Genomic DNA, 18,891 nt, shown 5'->3' with positions numbered 1-18,891 from the left:
AGGAAGGCAGATGATTGGTGGGAGATTAAGGGCATCTCTAAGCAGTGATGGGAATAATTCAAGGATGAATTTGATCTCAAGAAAAAAGATTGAGATTGGACTGTTGCCCCAGGGTCGGAATGAGCAGAAAAAAGAATTTAGCTTTATTCCCAAAATATAGCCTTACTGCCAAAAAGCTGAGCCAAGAGAATACTTTTGTCTGGCGTCTGACCAGAATACTTCCCCCAGGATTCTGGCTATCTGTAAACCAGCAAAATCTTACTGACCCCAGGGGTAGGCTAGCTATCACTTAAGGTCTACCTAATAATCATGAGTATATCTTGTTGTGTGGTTAGGACTTATTAAATAATAGCAGCTTACGTTGATAAAATAATTTCACATCTGTGATTCTTAAAGCAGTGTTGTAGAGCAGGCAGTCAGTTACTTGGGCTCTCCCTTAATTTCTTCATTCTCTATTCTCAAATCTCAAGTGAATCTAGTTTATCTCTAGGACTGTGACAGTGGCATAACGTGGAATCAGGATGGGATTTTGTAGAAGAGTCATTAGATTCAAGAGGCCTGAATTCAGGTGCTAGAGCTTATAAACTTGTGACCTTGTAAGCTCTAAAGAACTGTAAATGTAATCATCCTCAGGAAACACTTCGTGGATTATATGAAGTAAATATATATAGCTAATGTAGTTAAGTATTATTTCAGGTGTGTTTATCTTCCTTCTTCAGCTAGATTATAAATTGCACAAAGGACAGCTAGGTGTCAAAGTAGATAGAGCTCCAGCCCTGGAGTCAGGAAGACCTGAGTTCAAATATGTCCTCAGATACTTACTAGCTGTGTGATCCTGGGCAGGTCATTGAACTCTGATCGCTTCATTTTCCTTATCTGTAAAATGAGCTGTAGAAAGAAATGGCAAACCACACCAGTATCTTTGCCAAGAAAACTCCAAATGGGGTCACAAAGAGTTGGACATGACTAAACAACAGTCTCTTCTTTCTATTCCCTAGAACTTGAGAATGATAGAAAATCCTCAGACTACATGGTCATGATGTGACAGTAACATTGACCTTACTGCTCTGGCTCCTCTCCAAAAGGTCAGAGTAACTGTGGGGAAAGGTCTGGTTTTAATCATTCCTAGATGTCAGCAGATGGTAGTGTGAACTACTGGGAGGTATATCAACTTCCAGAGCTAAGGTTTTTCAGACAAGTTCAGCATCTGGATTGGCTGCTTCCTAGGGCTGCAAATCCTTAGTAGGAAGGGAAGTTGGGGCAGAGAATTCCAGGACAAAGCCTTACTCTAGGACTATATATGGTTGATTTTGAATATCCATCACCTGATATACCTTGCACATAGTTGGCATATAAATGCCAATTGGATTATGATTATGTATTATGGCTATCTCTGTTGGTGTCTTACCTCTCTACCAAACTCTAGGAAGGCAGGAACCCTATCTAAATTTACTCTCCTTAGCAAAGTACTCTCTACCTAATAGGTACTGAATAAATGTTTGTTAAATTCTAAATGTCTCAAGGAATCCCATGTTCTCTTGAAGGGCTGGATTTATCCTTGCTTAAGGAGTCTTGGTTTTGACATACAATTCTATGGTGAGACATCTTGGTATAATGAAAAGGACACCACTTAGATTTGGAGCTTGGGTTTGAAGTATAGTTCTCTTTACCTATGTTACCATGGACAGGTCACTTCTCTCTGGTCCTCAGTTTTCCTATCTTTATGTAAAATGAAGAAGTTGGATTATAAGGTCCCTTCTAGTTCTAAATCCTAGGTAACTTAGATATTTAGAATACCTTTTAGGTTCTTCCACCCCAACTGATAGTGTTGAAAATTTAGGATGAGAAAAGGAAACCCTTCCCTGAAGACCTGCTTGTGTGAGTTAGGCAGGATTTTATGATCTTGAAGGGAAACCTTGCCGTCTTTTGCTTAAGGGGGAGCTCTTCACAGAATATGACTGTGGTCTAGCCTAGTTATCTTTTCCAAAGTATTTTAGAACTTGGATAGGGCATGAACACTGAATTTGGACCATTAGTCTTTCCTGTAAGGTTGTCAGTGATAATCTACTTTAGAGCAGTAGCAGCAACTTCTCCGATTTCTGGAAATATTGTCTTATTACCTAGTATGTTGCCATGTACCTACACCATGGGTACAATTTGGATTGCTTGGAGGCCTAAACAAAAAACGGTTTTTTCTTTCCTCTTGTAACATGATGAGTTGACCTGACTTTCCAAGTTCTAAACTGCTGCTCTTCTCTTTAAGTTCCAGGTGTGGTGGGTTGACCATCTGACGTCGCCAGTATGACTCTGCATGCGACCAGGGCAGCTGCACTCCTCTCTTGGGTAGGTGATTATTCCTTGCCATTGTCTCCCTGGTGTTTCTTCCTGGTGGGCAAAAGGATTCCTCTCTTTGTTCCAGTGTTTTGTATTTTCTAGAAGTTGACTTTTGAGCTCTGCTAAATCTACTCTAGCCTGAAACCAATATCGAAAGTTCATTTAATTTCTTCCATAGATTTCAACCAGGAACTGACTTTGTTTATGTACTTAAAGACTTGTTAAGTCTTCCCTAAATCACCTCCAGCCTCATTGAATTGATTTGTCTTCAACTTTCCTGATAAGAATCATTTCAGACTTCTAGTCCATCTGCACACTTTACAAGTAGCCTTTGCTGAGAGATCTTTAGCAGGGGGAGGACACAGTACTGTAAGAAGCAGTCCATTCCTCTTTTGAACAGTTCTCACTTTTGAGTTTTTTCCTTATATCAAACTGGAGTCTGCCCCACATAACTTCTACCTTGCACCTAATTCTGTTCTCTTGCCAGGCAGAACTTATTTAATCTTTCTATGTAACAAACTTTCAAATCCTGGGAAACGGTTTTTTATGTAAGGGCCCTTCCCTTGATTTAGATAATAAGTAATATATAATTAACATAATCATCTCCACTCATCCTTTGTGAAGAAAAAATGGCCTCCTTGCTGGTTTTCACATAGAACATTCCATCTCCCATCTCCATGCCTTTGCACAAGCTGTCCCTAATTCCCCTCCCTCGATACCTGGAATATATTCTTTCCTCACCTTTGCATCGTAGAATCTTAAATTTCTTTCAAGTTCAGCCAGCATGCACAGAGGCCTTGAAACCTCTTTTGATCTCTTCAGCTTCTTGATGAAATTACTTTGTATTTTTCTTGAGACATAGTATCAAAGTGAATAGAAATATGACCTCAGACTTTTTCTTAGAGCTTCAGTCTTATTGTTGAGAATGTTCTATCCCTTCTGACTTTTGTAGAATTTTAATCCGTGGAATTCTACATGTCCTTTCTCTAATCATTTGAAGTCAGCTATCCGAAAATCTGGGGTGCATATTATACCATCCTCAGATTTCCTTCTATATCAAAAATAGTCATTTCTCAGTTATCAGTGCTCCTATCATTTCCCCTAAGGAATCAATTCTTCCTTCTTGGTGAGAATCAGGTCTAGAATAATAGTTTGACTTGTTGGTTCCTCCATCTTTTAAAGGATGAAATTATGAAGTTCCTCATAATGGTTATGTAGAGCTTCTATGCCAACCTTGTGAATGGTCTACTGAAGTCATATTTGCAGTTGTAGCTTTCAGTGATGTCTTCTCCAAATATTTTCATCCTTGATTTCCAAAGAGGGTGTTTATGAGACCTATGAATCATGGCTTGCCACTTCAATAGTAGAGACAAAGTTCTACGAAGTAGGGACATACACCTATCCCTTAATGATATGGGAAGGGTGGAAATCAGGTAGCCCTTAGCTGTGCTGCAAAGAAGCTGATATGGCATTTACATTGTCAATTTGATGCTAATTATTTCCCATACTATTCCAGGAGGTAATTTTTTGACATCCAGAAGAAGAATGAGCTAGAAGAGGTCATATCTGCCTTTGGAGGCCTGCAGAAATGGGGCCGTTTTCCCCAAAGAATAGTGTGACAGTATCTCTAGCAAAGTCATCTTAATTGGCCACCTGTCATCATTTGTTCAGAATCTTTCTATTGACTTTTTCTTAGTATTCTCTGTCATCTACTTTTGTAGTACAAGATATTGTCTGGTTGTTAAGGCAGATAAAAATAATAAAGTCACATGTAATAAAACCTCTTAAGGTGGCATAAATAATACTGTGACAATTTCTTAGGAATGGATGACCTTATATGTGAAACTTGGTTCACAACAAGCATTTTTTTGAGCGCCCGTTTTGTACATAGTATTGTGGTTGGCACTGGAGCCCCCTTTTCATTTACTGAAAAGCTCTTGTCTCTTTAAGGGTTTATAAACACTTTTTCTCACAGCATAATTCACATAATCATCTGTGAGGAAGCCAGTGCAAGTGTCATTTTTCCGTTTTATAAATGAGCAAATTGAGGCTCAGAGAGACGAAGTAACTTGCCCAGCAACACTCAGCCAGGACTCTCAAGTCCTTTGCATCTTAGCTGTCACTAATTCAGGCAAATAGAAGGAGAAGGATCTTAGGGAAATAGTAATTCACCAGTCTTAATTTGAAAGAAATGCAGGTTCATTACTTTCAAGTAGTAGAATTTTATATAAATCAGATTACCTTAGATGATTATTTAAGTCATCATCTAATTCAGTAGTCTCAAGAAACAGAATTTATTCTTCAGAGAGTGAAAGCATTAATCAGGTTAGTTCTAGGTTAAAGTTAATATTTTGTCTCCTCATACCTCCTGTGAGAAATGTAATATTCATTTGTTTCAGAGGTCAGCCCACTTATGTGTGTTTAGCATGGAAAGTAAGCAGTCCAGGAGGTTGAAATTTGGGAGAGCAAAAAGGCCGTTCCTCAGTCTTAGTTGCAATGAATTTGGAAGGTTATGATAAGTGGCAAGAGAGTAAGACTTGGATATGATTTGGGAGATCGGGATTCTGGTCCTGTGTTTGCCACTTTACTGTGTGACCTTGGGCCAAGTCACATCTCATATCTTGCCCTCAAATTTCCTCTTATAAAAGGTCTTCCAGTTCTTACTTCATTCCTTGAAAATCTTGTGATATTTTGGGGGGATGTACACCTTCATGCAATACAGATTACAGTCTTTTCTCGTGTGTGTGTGTGTGTGTGTGTGTGTGTGTGAGCACATGCGTACATATATCTACACACACATTTTTTTGTCTCCAGACTTAGACTGGTCCTCAGAAGACGTGGACCCTGTACCAAAGCCTTTCAAACTTTTCCAACTTTTTATTCTACTCAGATGTCTCTTTTTGAGAACTAAAACTGCCTTCAAGGTTTAGAAGACGTTAGTAGAGGATACTTGAGTACTTTTTTTTTGCCATTTAGAGAGAAATTTTATATACGCTTTGCTTTTTATCACGAAGTGGTTCATTTGAGTATATTTTATAATTAAATTTATAACTCTATTAAAAACTTGTATTATTTTATTTCCTAAAATGAGCCAATGTGATGTGTATAGTGGACAGAGCATTGGTCTTACAGCTAAAAGACTTGAGTTCAAGTCCTTAGTTCCATTTTATAGTAACTGTATGACCTTAGGTTAGTTTCTTAACCTCTCTGAAGCTCAGTTTCATTTTTTGTGAGATAGGAATAATACTTTATGCTACGTACTTCAAAGGACTATTGTGAGGACAATACTTTGCAAACCATAACCTGTTATGGAAGCATGAGCTACTATTATTATTACACGAACCAGATATTTTGCAAATTCCAGGAAGACAGTTAAACAGATGTTTGGAGAAGCATTTGCTATGTTATTTTCGGAGGGAAACCCTGTTACTAAAGACAACAAATATCTAAATTGTCTTAGCTATAAAAAGGAACTCATTCTGGGTATTTTTCTTCAGCAATAAACACATATTTTGCCAAGACAAACATAGGAGGATTCATTTTTAAATGTATAACTTAATTGTATTCACTTCTTATTTTTAAACAGAAGTACACAGGACAGTGCAAGAAACCTAAAACACCAGGTTTTGCAATGATTTGTCTTTCTTTTTCTTTTTCTATTCATTAAAAAATGAAGTGCACTTTCTGACTTTCTAAATTCCCAAATTTTTCCTTGCTTTTGAATTATTTCAAAGGAACCAAAGAGTCTTTCTATATTTTGAAGAGATTTTTTACTGTCCTAATGAATATAGATTTTAAAAAAACTAAATAAAATTTTATCTAACAGAACACATTAACAGATTATTGATCATGACCAAGAAGAGTATTCCAAAATCAGGTATGCAAAGCTGTTTAAAACTATCAGTATAATGCAACATAAACAAATTACTTTAAAATGACATTGATAATTGGAGAAACAGACTGGTGAAATGCAACGTTCATTCTTGACTTTTAAAAAGAGAAGGAATAGAGGCATTTTCCCTCAGCATCTGCCAATCATTCAACAAGCATTTTTTAATTGCCTATCATGTGCCAAATGCTGGGGAGACAGACAGCAAATGATGAAATACCTACCCTCAAAAAGCTTATCTAATAAGAAAAAAATAGTTTATATACATATAAGGTAGATACAGAATCATTTTCAGGTTGGGCAGGAAGGCAGTGGCCCCCTGGGAGGATCAGGATAAATCTCCTATACATCATCAGGAGTTGAACTCTTAAAGGTTGTTCAGCATTCTTAAGAGCAGAGGTGAGAATGAAGGGTGTCTCAGGCATAGGAAAAAGTGTGCAAAAGGGAAAAAAAAAAGAGAGATGGAAAGTCATGCATGAAGAACAACAAAGAAGGCTGACTTGCTTGGACCATAGAGTATAAGCCTAGAAAAGTAGTAGGTTGGAGCCAAGTTATGAAGGGCTTGAAATAACAAATAGATGGAATTCTAATCGATCCAGAAGGCAGTATGTTGCCACTGGAGTGCATATTGCTCAAGGGAATGACCTAGTCAGACCTATGTTTTAGGGACATCCCTTTGGTAGTGATATAGCAGTGTATTGGAGAGGGAATTTCTAGACCAATTTTGAAGTTAGTGAAGCAGCTGTAAGCAAGAGCTGATGAGGACCTTGAACTAGAATGGGGATGGTATTGGTGTAAATGGGATGGAGGGGAGATGTAGAAGTATGATTCAAAAGACTAGTTTGGATATGTAGGGTGAGGGAGAATGAGGAGTCATCTAAAGATGACTGTAGGGTTATGATCCCAAGTGAATGGGAGGTAGCTTCCACTAACAGGAAAATTTTGGGGAAAGGGTTTGGAAAGAAAGATTTGTAATTAAGTATTGTACCTGTTATTTTGAGATCTTTATAGGACATCCAGTTGAAAATATATCTAATAGGCAGTTGGTGACATGAGACAAATTCATGAGAGAGAGTAGATAGAGGTGAACATAAAGATCTGAAAATAGAATAGAAATGGTAACTGAATAGAAATGGTAACTGAATCCATGGAAGCTGATGAGGTCATCTAGAGATAGAAGAGAAAAGGGCCCAGGATAGAGCTTTGGAGTACATACACTGCAATTAGAAAATAGGACGTTGATCTAGCAGAAAAGACTGAGAAAGAATGACCAAACAAAGAATTAAGAGTTGACTTTGTTTCTGTTAAATAGAATTATTGGGACAAGACAGATGTACTTTGTTATGTGAAATAGGCAATTTCTCTATAGCTATCCATGCATGTTGTTGCTTTACATAGACTCACATTATGCAAATTCTGAAAGAAATCTGCATTTTGAAATTTTTTTAAAAAAAATTCTTTATGCAAAACAGGTGCTATATGATGTAGGCATCATAAATAGTGTTGGTAAGCTAAGAAGCATCTCTGAGTAAGTTCTTAAATGTATGCAGACAGTGAGTGGTAGTGTACCTCTCTCTGTGTTCAGTAGTGATGTTTATATTTTCACCATGGCTGGCAGCAAACATGCTCTTGAAGGGAAAGGTGAATCATCTCTTAAGTGTAAGCTAATAGACTTTACATAGAGGTCCAGTTAGGTAAAATGAGAACTGAAGGAACTGTCTAGAGAAAGAGAATAAAGTCTAAGAGAATAAATATATCATAACATAAAAGTAATATACTGAAATAATAGGAAACATTGGGAAAATATAACAAAAATGACAGATAAAAACCTGGCATATAAAATATGAAAGGAACTGTTATAATTTATCAAGACAGTTTCCTGTCCCTGGTGGATAAATGGTCATGAGATGTGATCATTTTGCAGAAGAGCAAACAGAAATTGTTGGTAAACACAAAAAATATTCAACCTCACTAATCCAAGAGATACAAATGAACATAACTCAGAAGTATTATTTTATACCTACCAAATTGACAAAGAAAAAAGTGAAACGTTGCTATTGGGATAGAGGAGAAACAATTAGATGAATTCATTTATTGCTAATGAAATTGCAAACTAGCAGAAGTTTTTTTAGCTAATAATTTCATTGTTGGGAATATACCTTGGGAATATTAGTTCGGGTAACTAAGCCAATTCAGAAAATTTTGTAGGGTAACATTCCTCGGAACCAAAAAAAAAAAAACTCAAACCTGTAATGAACTGAACCTGAATTTGGGAAATATGTGTTAATGAAATTGTATATTATTGAATATGATAATACAGCTGAGATCAACTAGTATGGGGATCATAAAGAGATCTGAAAGGAACTTTCTGAAATAATTCTAAATGGGGGGAAAAAAGCAGAACCGAAAGAAGGGGAACAGTCTTACATAAACAGAAAAGTAAATGGGAATGCACAAAGAAAGACTTTACTGGAAACTTAAGATAAGCAACTAAAAAATTATGACTTTGTGTTGAAACTGATTTAAGTGTAAAGGAAACCAAAGTAGTTACGGTGATAATTAATGTTGTTTATAATAAAATTTAAACTGAATTATCGCTTAAGTTGCTTAATTGATAAGTTCCTGTTATATGAGTTATTCCATTCATATTATTATTTCATTCTTATCACTAAATGTATATTTCTCAGCCCTTAGCAAATCCCTATAAAATAGATGTATTACGATGGCATCATTGCTAGGTGCCTGTCTCATTGGTAACTCTTCATTTTCAGCGATGACATATTGACCCAGTTTCATAGGATCATAGCCTTAGAGCTAGAGAAAACCTTAGAGATGTCTCTTATTTTAGAGTTGAAAAAAGTAACTGCATAATGTTCTACAAATGGTAAGCTAGGATTCTAACTTTGATTCTAAATCTAACAATTGAATTTTGAGACTCCTGCCACTAAAAATGAGTTTAATGATTATGCATAACCTATTGTGACTTAGTTGCCACAACACTTAAACATTTTGTAAAAGTTTACAGAAATATACCGAATGCTCTGTAGCTTTATCTCTTCCAATATTTTTAGCACATTGCCCAGTATAGAGGTGTCAAATATGTACACAGGGCCTGCATGTGGCCTGCAGTACTGCTGAGTGTGGCCCAAACCAGATTAAAATGTAATTGGGGCAATTACAAAACAAAGAAAACAACAAAATAAGTAAAAAATACAATAAATCATAGATATTGTTAATGTGTTGTTTGTGAAGTTGGTATGTGCAGAGATCTTTATGTACGGTTTAATGGCCTTTGACTTTGACCACAATGGCATAATACACTGTCTCAGTCAAGCATTTATTAATGCTTGATTATATTTACATATGCCAGGGATACAAAGATGAAAAGAACATAGTCTGTGATGAAAGGAGCTGATGTTGTGTTGGGCAAATGGCATTTACGTATGTAAATACAAGGTAATTTTTTTTGAGGGGGGAGCTTTGGTAATTAGAGGAAGATGTACTTGAGCTGAGATTTGAAGGAAGAAGGATCCTCAGCTAGGGAGGTGAGGAAGGGAATGCCCTCACAGTATGGGGGACAGTCAGTGCAAAGGCATGAGGGAATATTATATGTGAGGACCAGCACAAAGGTCAGCTAGACTATATAGAAAGGGGAATAATATGTAATGGGCCTGCTTATGAAGGGCTTTAAGAACCAAGCAGTTTAATATTCTACCTTATGGAGCTTATTGAGTTGGAGAGGGGCCTGATCAGAGAGTGCTTAACAGCTGACCACAATTTGGAGGATTAAATGAAGTATGGAGAGACCTGAGTAAAAAGGAGACCAATTTTTAGATTTGTTGTAGTGGACTGAGGAAGAGGTGATGAGACTCTGAACTAGGGTACGACATATCCAGCGATAGCTTTAACATCATCATAGTAGAGAGAAGGGGGTGAATGCAAGACTTGTGGGAGAGATCAAATCAACAGGATTTAGCAACTGATGGAATATGGGAAGTGGAGGAAAACTCAAAGATTACAATAAGGCTGTAAAGCTGAGTGGCTGAAAGGATGGATGTCTCCTCAACAGTACTGGGGAATAGCGTGGGTTCTTAATCAATTTTTCTGGCGGGGTGAATTCTGTTAGGTTATAGTTTCCTTGAGTCTTGGCTCTATTACATTCTAGCCATAAGACTAATCTCTTTGATCCTTAGTTTCTTCATCTGGAAATTGTAATTTCTGTCTTTATTTCATAGAGTTGGTGTGAAGATTAAATAAGACATAGCCAATTTGGAAATTTGTTCTGCTTGACTATGCATATTTGTTATACTGGTTTTTTTCTTTTCTTTTTTTAATGGATGAGTGGGAGAAGAAAATAAATTGTTGTTGATTGAAAAAAATAAGTTAAATTTTAAAAAGATCAAATAAGGTAATGTATATAAATATTTAGAGATTGTGTATATATGTGTGTATATAAATATATATAATTTATGAATTTAAAAAATACTGTTCTTACAAAAGCCCTATGAATTATATAACAGAAGTAGTATTATCTCTAATTTACAGATGAGAAAACTATGGGTCAAAGAACTTAAGGGAGCCTAAGAGATAGTGTAGTGCTTTGTAACCATACAATTATTTAAATGTGAGCTATCGTAGTTTCTTTTTTTTAATTATTGAGGGCTTCATTTCCTTTTAAAAATATCATATGACTGCAAATTCAAAATGAGAGAGCAATGAACCACAAGTCCAAAATATTCTAGAATAATATTCTATCCCCTTGAGACAAACACTATCCTAAAGCTCTGAAAATCCAGTAAGGAAAGCCTTGCTTCCTTCCCCCTACTTCAGTGAGTTTAGTGAATTAATGAGATTATATAGTCCCAGGGCTTGGAGCTAGAAGGGATTTTAGAAAGCAGTTTAATCCAGCTTCTCATGGTGGGAGGGAGGATATTGGCATGGCTGGGTGCAACATCTGGGAGAAGTGACTTACTAAGGTTATACAGGCAGCTTCTCTGACCCTATATACCTTCCATTACACCATGAGATAATATGGGTCATGTTTGAGTCATTTGTGAGGCAGCCATATGACAATACAAAGCATCATTAACCAGTAATTAAGTTCCTGCTTTGTCACATGAAGAAAACATGTTAGAGAAAAACTCTAAAATTGATATGGACTTTATTCTTGATCTTAAGTAGTATGCCAATTGGGGCCATCCACCTCAAGGCAAAATATAGCAGTAAATGAACAGTAGGCAAACTTGGCCATTGATTTTGATGATTTTGGCTGAAATGACTTGAATATCATTATTATTTTTGCTATTCTGCTAAGGTAGACAAAACTTCAAGCATTTATTAAGGGTTCGTTATGTGCCCTGCACTGTTCTAGATGCTAGAGCTATAAGCAAAAAGACTGACTGTCCCTGTCCCTCCTCCAGGAGCTTACATTCTAATAGGGCGGGGGTAGGGAACCTTTAGCCTCAAGGCCACAAATGGCCTTCTAAGTCCTTGGGTGGAACATTTTAAAATCCTTTAGCCTAGAACAAATCCTTTTATTAAGGGGATTTGTTCTGTGAAGTTTGGATTCAGTCAGAGGGCCACACTTGAGGACCTAGAAGGCCATATGTGGCCTCAGGGCCACAGGTTCCTCACCCTTGAAATAGGGGAAGATGCAAACAAAAGAGAACAGATGGCCAGCACCCTTCTGGGGCCTAGTGTCAAAATCTGGAAAGTCAGAAAGAGAATAAAAGTTGCCAGACTTGGGCCCCTTCACAAAATGGAGGCCCCAGGAGGGAGGGGGCCAGCATAGCTGAGCAATATTCCAGAGTGAGAAAGTTTCAATCGCTGAGGTGTCTGGAAAGTAAGAAACAGCCACAGGGTTTTAGGGAACAGGAGGAGATCTTGATAGGTCTGTTACATTTGTACTTCTTGGAACAGTCATCATTCCTAGCTTTTATCCAGCATTCTGTAATTTTCAAATGTTTCCTCAAAATATAGTATGCCTTTTCATTGTAGCAGTTCTTTGATGAAGTAGTACATTCATTGTTTTTTATACCTATTTGACATGGAAGGAAACAAAGGCCCAAGGTTGCATAGAAAGTTAATTATTACTGAGAATATAATTTAATTCTCTGGACTTCTAGTCTGGTGCTTGATCCACTACCTGTTTATAATGGACAGAAACTATTTGTATGCAAATAATTACTGTATTAAAATTCTTAGCAATTTACTATTTAAATAAGTTCAAGGAACTCACATGCTCCTGTCCCACCCCCCCACCCCCCAGTCTGGCTTACATTTACTCTTTGCTTAGCAAGGTCTTACATTTGATAATGTAATGATAAACTCTTGGCAGCAGAGGTTGGTTTTGAATATTACATGAACTTTGGGTTTTTAGTCAAAAGCCCTAGGATCAGTCCCAACATAACTCTCTTCTCTTTAGGTTTTGGGGACACCTTTCTCATGGTTCTCCTCCTATCTGACCACCCTTTCTCAAGTCTGCTGAATCCTTATCCAGGTCACTTAAGCTAACCATAGGTGTCCTACTAGGCTATCTTAACTCCCTTCTTATCCCCTTCTATATTATTTCACTTGGTAATCTCCTCAGCTCCCTTGGATTCAGTTATCATCTCTATGCTGATTCTCAAATCTCCTTAGCCAGCCCTAATAACTAATCTCCAGGTTTAGATCTCCAGTTGTCTCACTAGATATCTTGAACTGGATGTCCCATAGACATCTTAAACTAAATGTTCTGTGGACTTCTTAAATTCACCATGTCTAAAACAGAACTCATTTTTTCCACCAAATCCTCGTCTCTTCTGAACTTCAGGTATACAGCTGTTCTGGTATAACTAGTCACCTAGGCTGGAAACCTAGGTGACATCCTCAGCTTCTTATTCTCACTGCCCTGCCTCACCCCTATCCTAGCTAATCTCTTGCCAAGTCCTGTCATTCTGACCTTTACAACATCTCTCCAATATATCATCTTCTTACCTCTTATACTGCCACCACCTTGGTCCAGGCTTTCATCAGCTCATGCCTGAACTTTTGCAGTAGCCTACTGGTAAGCTTGCCTGCCTTCAGTGTCTCCCTACTCTAGTGTATCCTCTGCTCAGCTGTCAAAGTAATCTTTTCTATAAAGTGCAGGTCTTAACCATGTCACTCCCATACTCATTAAATTCCAGTGACTCCTTATCAGCTCCAGGATCAAATATAAAATCCTCTGGTATTCAAAGTCCTTAATAGCTTCCCTCTACCTTTTTTTTTCTCCTACTCCTACATACTCTTCAACCCAGTGGCTGATTTCCTTTTCAAGCATTCTGTCTTTCAGTCTCAGGTATTTTCATTGGCAGTCTCCCTATGCCTAGAATTCTCTCCCTCATTTCCTCCTGGCTTCCTTGAAGTCCCAGCCAAAATCCCACCTTCATTCAGTAGGAATCCTTTCCCACTCCTTCTTAATTCTTGTGCCTCCTCACTGTTGATTGTTTCCAATACACCTTGTCTGTAAGTAGTTATCTGTTAGCTCCCTAATTAGACTGAGCTTCTTGAGGGCAAGGAGTGTTTTTCACCTTAGTATCCCAAATGGCAGGCACAGTGCCTGACACATAAAGGTGCTTAATAAATGTTTACTGACTGACATAACCATCCCCTCTTTGGGTCTCAGTTTCCTCATCTTTAAAATAATATGATTGTAAAAAAAAATAAACCTAGAAACAGAATAAGTAACCATTGTTTAGGGAATAGCTAAACAGATTGTGCTACATGCATGAAATGGAGGAGGAAGGGGAAAGAAAGAGGAAAGAAATAAACAGTGTCTTTGGTGTGCCAGGCTTTGGTACCTTACCAGCGTTATCTTACTCGATCTTCATAACAACCAAATAAGGGTTTGGGCTAGATGACCTTTAATGGTTCTAAATACATTAAACATATGCAGAAATATTTGTCATTCCTTATTGTGGAATTCCACCTATTCCTGAAAGAATCTCCTTTACTATAACATTCCCCAATAAATGTTCAACTTTTGTTTGAAGACTTCCAAGTGAAGGGGAAACTCACTATCTCTCAAGGCAGCCCTTTCTACTTTTGCATAGCTCTTAAGAATTAAGTTGTCTTTTTCTTGACCTCATTAAAGGGGCCATGCCCTGGATACTTCTTAAACAGGCCTATTCAATGAATGAGCGTTGCCTCCCCCTAAGTGAGTACTTGCAGAGTAGGGCTGAAGGTCTCCCAGTGCATCCTGAGTCATCTCTAGTCATCATGATGAATATCTGGTCACTGGATTCAGATGGCTCTGGAGAGGTGAGGCTAGTGACCTGCACAGCCCTCCCTCACTCAGAACAAAGTCAAGTGCAAGTCATGTCTTCGTTTCTCTGACGGCATAGTCTTTGGCAATGAAGGACAAACACAAAGAATTAAGTTGGTTTTGTTTTGTTTTGTTTTTTTACATGAAGTCTAAATTTACCTCTGTGGGTTTCCCCTTTGCTTCTGTAGTTCTTCCTATAGAGCCAAAGAGAAGAAGTCTAATATCTATAATAAATTTTCAAATACTTGAAGGCAATTATCATGTCTTCCCTTAGTCTTCTATTTTGCAAGTTAGGAATCACCAGTTCCTTCTGCCAGTCTAAGTATGGCATGATCTGGAGGACTTTCACCTTCATCACCACGCATCCCACCCCCAGTACCTAGTTATTTGCCAAATCTTTTTGATTCTTCTTCACACATCTTTCTGTTCACACAGCCCCAGTAGTCAATAAAATGGTGTAAGCGTTGACCTTGACCCTGACCTAAGTAAGGTCTGACCTTTGAGACTGCCCTGCTGAATGCCAGTGATTGGTGTTTTATCTGGCTCTCCTCTGTCTTGCAGGTGAACAGCCTCCAGGTTGCTGAACCTGTGACATCAGTACTAGAGCTCCAAGACTGTAACATCTTCATCCAGATCATCAATCGCATGTGAGTAAGGAAACTTCCCATCTCTAGTGACCTCTAAGGAAAGCAAGGGGCTCCTGGATTGGAGACACAGTGCCCTAGAGACCCTCTTTCCCCAGTGCCTGTATCCTAAAGGGATAGATACGACAAGCATTGGTTGTCCATAAGTGGGTGACTAGAAGAGTGTAGATTGGTCTATGAAGGGATCAGGTAAAGGAACCTTGAGACATTGAATACCAACGAGAACATTTGAGGATTGGGAGAGCTCACTGTCTTCCAATCTCTGAAAGGCTTAACCTGGGGAAGAGAGATTAAAATGCTTGACTCTTAAGAGTAGGTATGCAGATGGTAATTCTTTATGATTATAGAGCTCCCTAGGAAAAAGGCATTCTAAAATATGCTCCAACTCAGTAGTTGTAGTGTGATTGGATGAGGGTAGGGATGGGGGTGAGTGGAGAGCTTGTAGTCCAGAGGTGTCAGAGAGCCCTTAAGCTAAAATAGATAATATTAACTTAGTTTTCTAAGTCAGTATGAGGTCCACTGGGATCCTTGTGCATGGTGTACTGGCCCCCATCACTATTGGAGTGTGATATCACTGATTCAGTCCACCCCGGCCTCCCTCTACCTTTAAAGACAAACAACAATACAGATTATCCCAGGAATCTTCTTTCTCTGACATGTATGCATTGATTTCCACTTTGCAAATGCTCTTTCCCAGCAGTTTGGCAGAAATCTTGCTCAGAGCAACATCTTAGGCCACATCCAAAATAAGCTCAAAATAGATATACAACTTCAGTATTAAAGGTCACTACTTTTTTATAAGGCAGGAAAAAATCAGATCAGTTACAGCTTTGGTTAGAGGGAGAATTGTTAACCAAACAAAACTTAAAGGGAGGTAATATATCATTTTGTTTAAATGAAAATGGAAAATCTTTTGCGTGAACAAAATCTTTGCACCAAGTATCTTTGACTAAATGTCTGATTTCCAGAGTATGTAGGGAACTAACACAAATTATATGACCCAGAGCTATCCCCAAATAGATTTGGTCAAATGAGATGAACAGTTCTCCAAAGAATTGCAAACTGTAAACAACTATATGAAAGATTGCTTCAAGTCACTAATTTTAAGAGAGGTGAATATCAAAACAACTCTAGGTTTCACCTCACACCCACATCTGTTAAAAGATGGGAAGTCATCATTTGTGGGATTACAGAAAGACAAGCACACTAATATACTATTGAGAGACCAACAATGCGGCAAGCAACTGGAAATTAGACTTAAGTCCCCATGCGTCCTCAGTCCTGGTTATACACATCTTGAAGGCTCAGTTATGGAGCCATATTTAGGGAGAATGTTGGCAAACTGGAGATTCTTTAGACGAGAACAGAATGGTGAAATTACAGGATGTTAGGTTGTGCAAGAATCAGTTAAAGGAGTTGGAAACGAGAACTTTAAAGGGCCTGATTACTGGCTACAACTATTCTGAAGGGCATATATTGTGGAACTGGAATTTGAATTATTTTGTTTGGCCTCAGGGAGAATTGGGAGCAAAGAAGGGAATAAACTTGACCAGGTGCCTTCTGAGCTTATAGGATTTAAAGTTGGAAGGAACCACAAAGGTCATCTAGTATAAGTTATTTTACAAATGAAGAAGCAAGTTTGTAGAGACTAAATGACTTGCTTAAGGTAAATGCAGAGATTGAATTTGAAAAGAGGTTCTTGACTCCAAATCCTGGGCTTTTTCTAGTAAACTCTCATGCCTTTCATAAGAGTCTGCTTTTCAAGTCTGATTCTGTAACTCTGTGAAACTTCAGGGTATATTGGCCAGAGATACTTTAATGTGCTCCCCCAAACCTGTCGCTTCTGATTCTTTCTTCCTCTCTCTCCTTACCCCTAATCCCAGCTGTGCAACCGTCAAGTCCTATTGGTTCTTCTCTGAGTGTCTTTCCTTTACCTCTTTCTGTTCATCTTTTCCCCTCACAATCTCTGCCCAGGTCCTTGCCACTTTGTTTCTCCTTTACCTCAATAGCCTTCAAAGCAGTCTTTTCACCTACTACTTCTCTCTGTCTTCTAATATAGTCCGTACATTGATGTCAGGCTAAGCTTTTTCAAATGCTGCTTTCATTATATCATTTTCTATATGGAAAATTTTCCCAGTTCACCCAGTGCTCTTTTTCTTCCCCTCGTCCCCAAATCCTATTTTGTCTTTCAGTATCCGGATCAAGGCTTATTTAACACAGAGGCAGAGAAAGAAATTATTTAAAACTGATTAAATAAGCAGATGACTAGGACAAAAATTGAGGCATCCACCTGAGCACAATCTTTTAACCAGTTGCTTATATATGTACATATATAGGTTGATACTTTTGTGCATAGCGTCCCAATGGAAAACCCTTTCACAGGGGCTGAAATGTAAGGAAGAAACCTTAGGGTTGTTCTGCTCTCACCTCCTCCTTATGAAGAATTGAATTCAGTTCAGGAAAACACAAAAGTATGTACTGTGTCCTTTTGGGAATAGGAAGCTGAGAACCCCCCCACCACTATATATGAGGAAGAATGGAAAGGGCACAGAGGAGAGAGGCCTGCTGTGGCCAAAGGAATAGCAAAGGCTTAGGGTGAAGAAAGTAAACCCAAAAGAACAAGTACATGTTGACTAACTGTAGATAAGGGCAACAATAACAGCCAGAAATCCATGTTTGAAGCTAAAAAATGATCCAAAAAAGAACATTCTAGATTGGATGAGGTGAAAGTAGCGTATACATCTGTCTTTTTGAGTGGAGCTCAAAAATAGAAGTTTATATAGATTATTTAAATTATACTTTCTGTTTTGGTTTTTCATTTTGAAAACTCATCATTCTTTTGTTATGCCTTTGTTTATATATTTGTTACTTGTACTTGTCAATGGAAATTGAGATAACTTTTGTTTTTAAAGAAGAAAAGTCTTGGAGGAACATGATCACCATCTTTTAACCAAGACTGTCGTGAAAAGGGGATTAAATTTATTCTGCTTGGCCTTGGATCAGTGGCAGTAGTGAGTTCTCATCACTAGAAGTCATCAAGCCAAGACAGGGTGTTGTGAAGGGAATTTCTTTTCAGGTACAGGTTGGATTAGATAATCTCAAGGATCCCTTTCATCTATGAAATATTAAGATATCATAAGGGAAAGAGTTGTAGGAATAAAGCAGGGCTTGTTCCTGGGTAGAAAAAGCTTATTTAGTGTGGGAAAGCTCACAAGCTAAGGAAGAATTAACATGGATCTGCCTTACCCAGAATTCAATCTTTGCTACTTCTTGGGATGACAAATTAAAACCTTATTTTTAAAACAGTAAGGTGACAAACTAGATAGCTTTGAGGTGTTAATTGTGACTAAGGCAGTGAAGATTGACTGAGAAGCTCTACCAGGAAACCAGTTGGTGACAGTTAACTAGTTACATTTTCTTGCCCCTCTGCTCATAGTGTAGACTAGCCCAGATCTGCCAGCCAATAAGGATGCCTTGAGCTCTGTGCTAGGCATGGTAAAGAATACAAAGACACATAAGATATGATCTGTGCCTGCCAGAAACTTAGAACCTGAAGTGCATTAAACTGTTAGAAAATGTGCAAGTATTAAACATTGTGACTCTGATTATAATATAGTTTAGACGTGGGAAATAGGACTGGGGCTGGTACCCTGGAGGCTTCCTGGAAGAAAAGAAGAGGCTTCCTGGGGTTTGAGCTTGGCCTTGAAGGATGGTCAGTATTTGGACGGGAAGAGAGAGGC

General features: G+C 38.1%; 1 protein-coding gene across 10 annotated transcripts in view; it reads left to right on the top strand.

Annotated features, from left to right (window-relative positions):
* Window positions 1–18,891, top strand: part of NUMA1 (nuclear mitotic apparatus protein 1) — an 85,690-nt gene that overhangs the window by 39,045 nt on the left and 27,754 nt on the right. For all 10 annotated transcript variants that reach the window (XM_072610282.1, XM_072610290.1, XM_072610291.1 and 7 more), the window contains 2 exons: window positions 2,264–2,343; window positions 15,069–15,154. In XM_072610282.1, the coding sequence (XP_072466383.1) occupies window positions 2,302–2,343; window positions 15,069–15,154 (128 nt within the window). In that variant the 5' untranslated portion in view covers window positions 2,264–2,301. The remainder of the gene's footprint in view (window positions 1–2,263; window positions 2,344–15,068; window positions 15,155–18,891) is intronic.

This window comes from Notamacropus eugenii, chromosome 5, assembly GCF_028372415.1.
Source record: "Notamacropus eugenii isolate mMacEug1 chromosome 5, mMacEug1.pri_v2, whole genome shotgun sequence".
NCBI classification, from domain to species: Eukaryota; Metazoa; Chordata; class Mammalia; order Diprotodontia; family Macropodidae; genus Notamacropus; species Notamacropus eugenii.
Note: the sequence above shows the minus strand (reverse complement) of the source record. Positions and strands in the feature narration are given on the sequence as shown.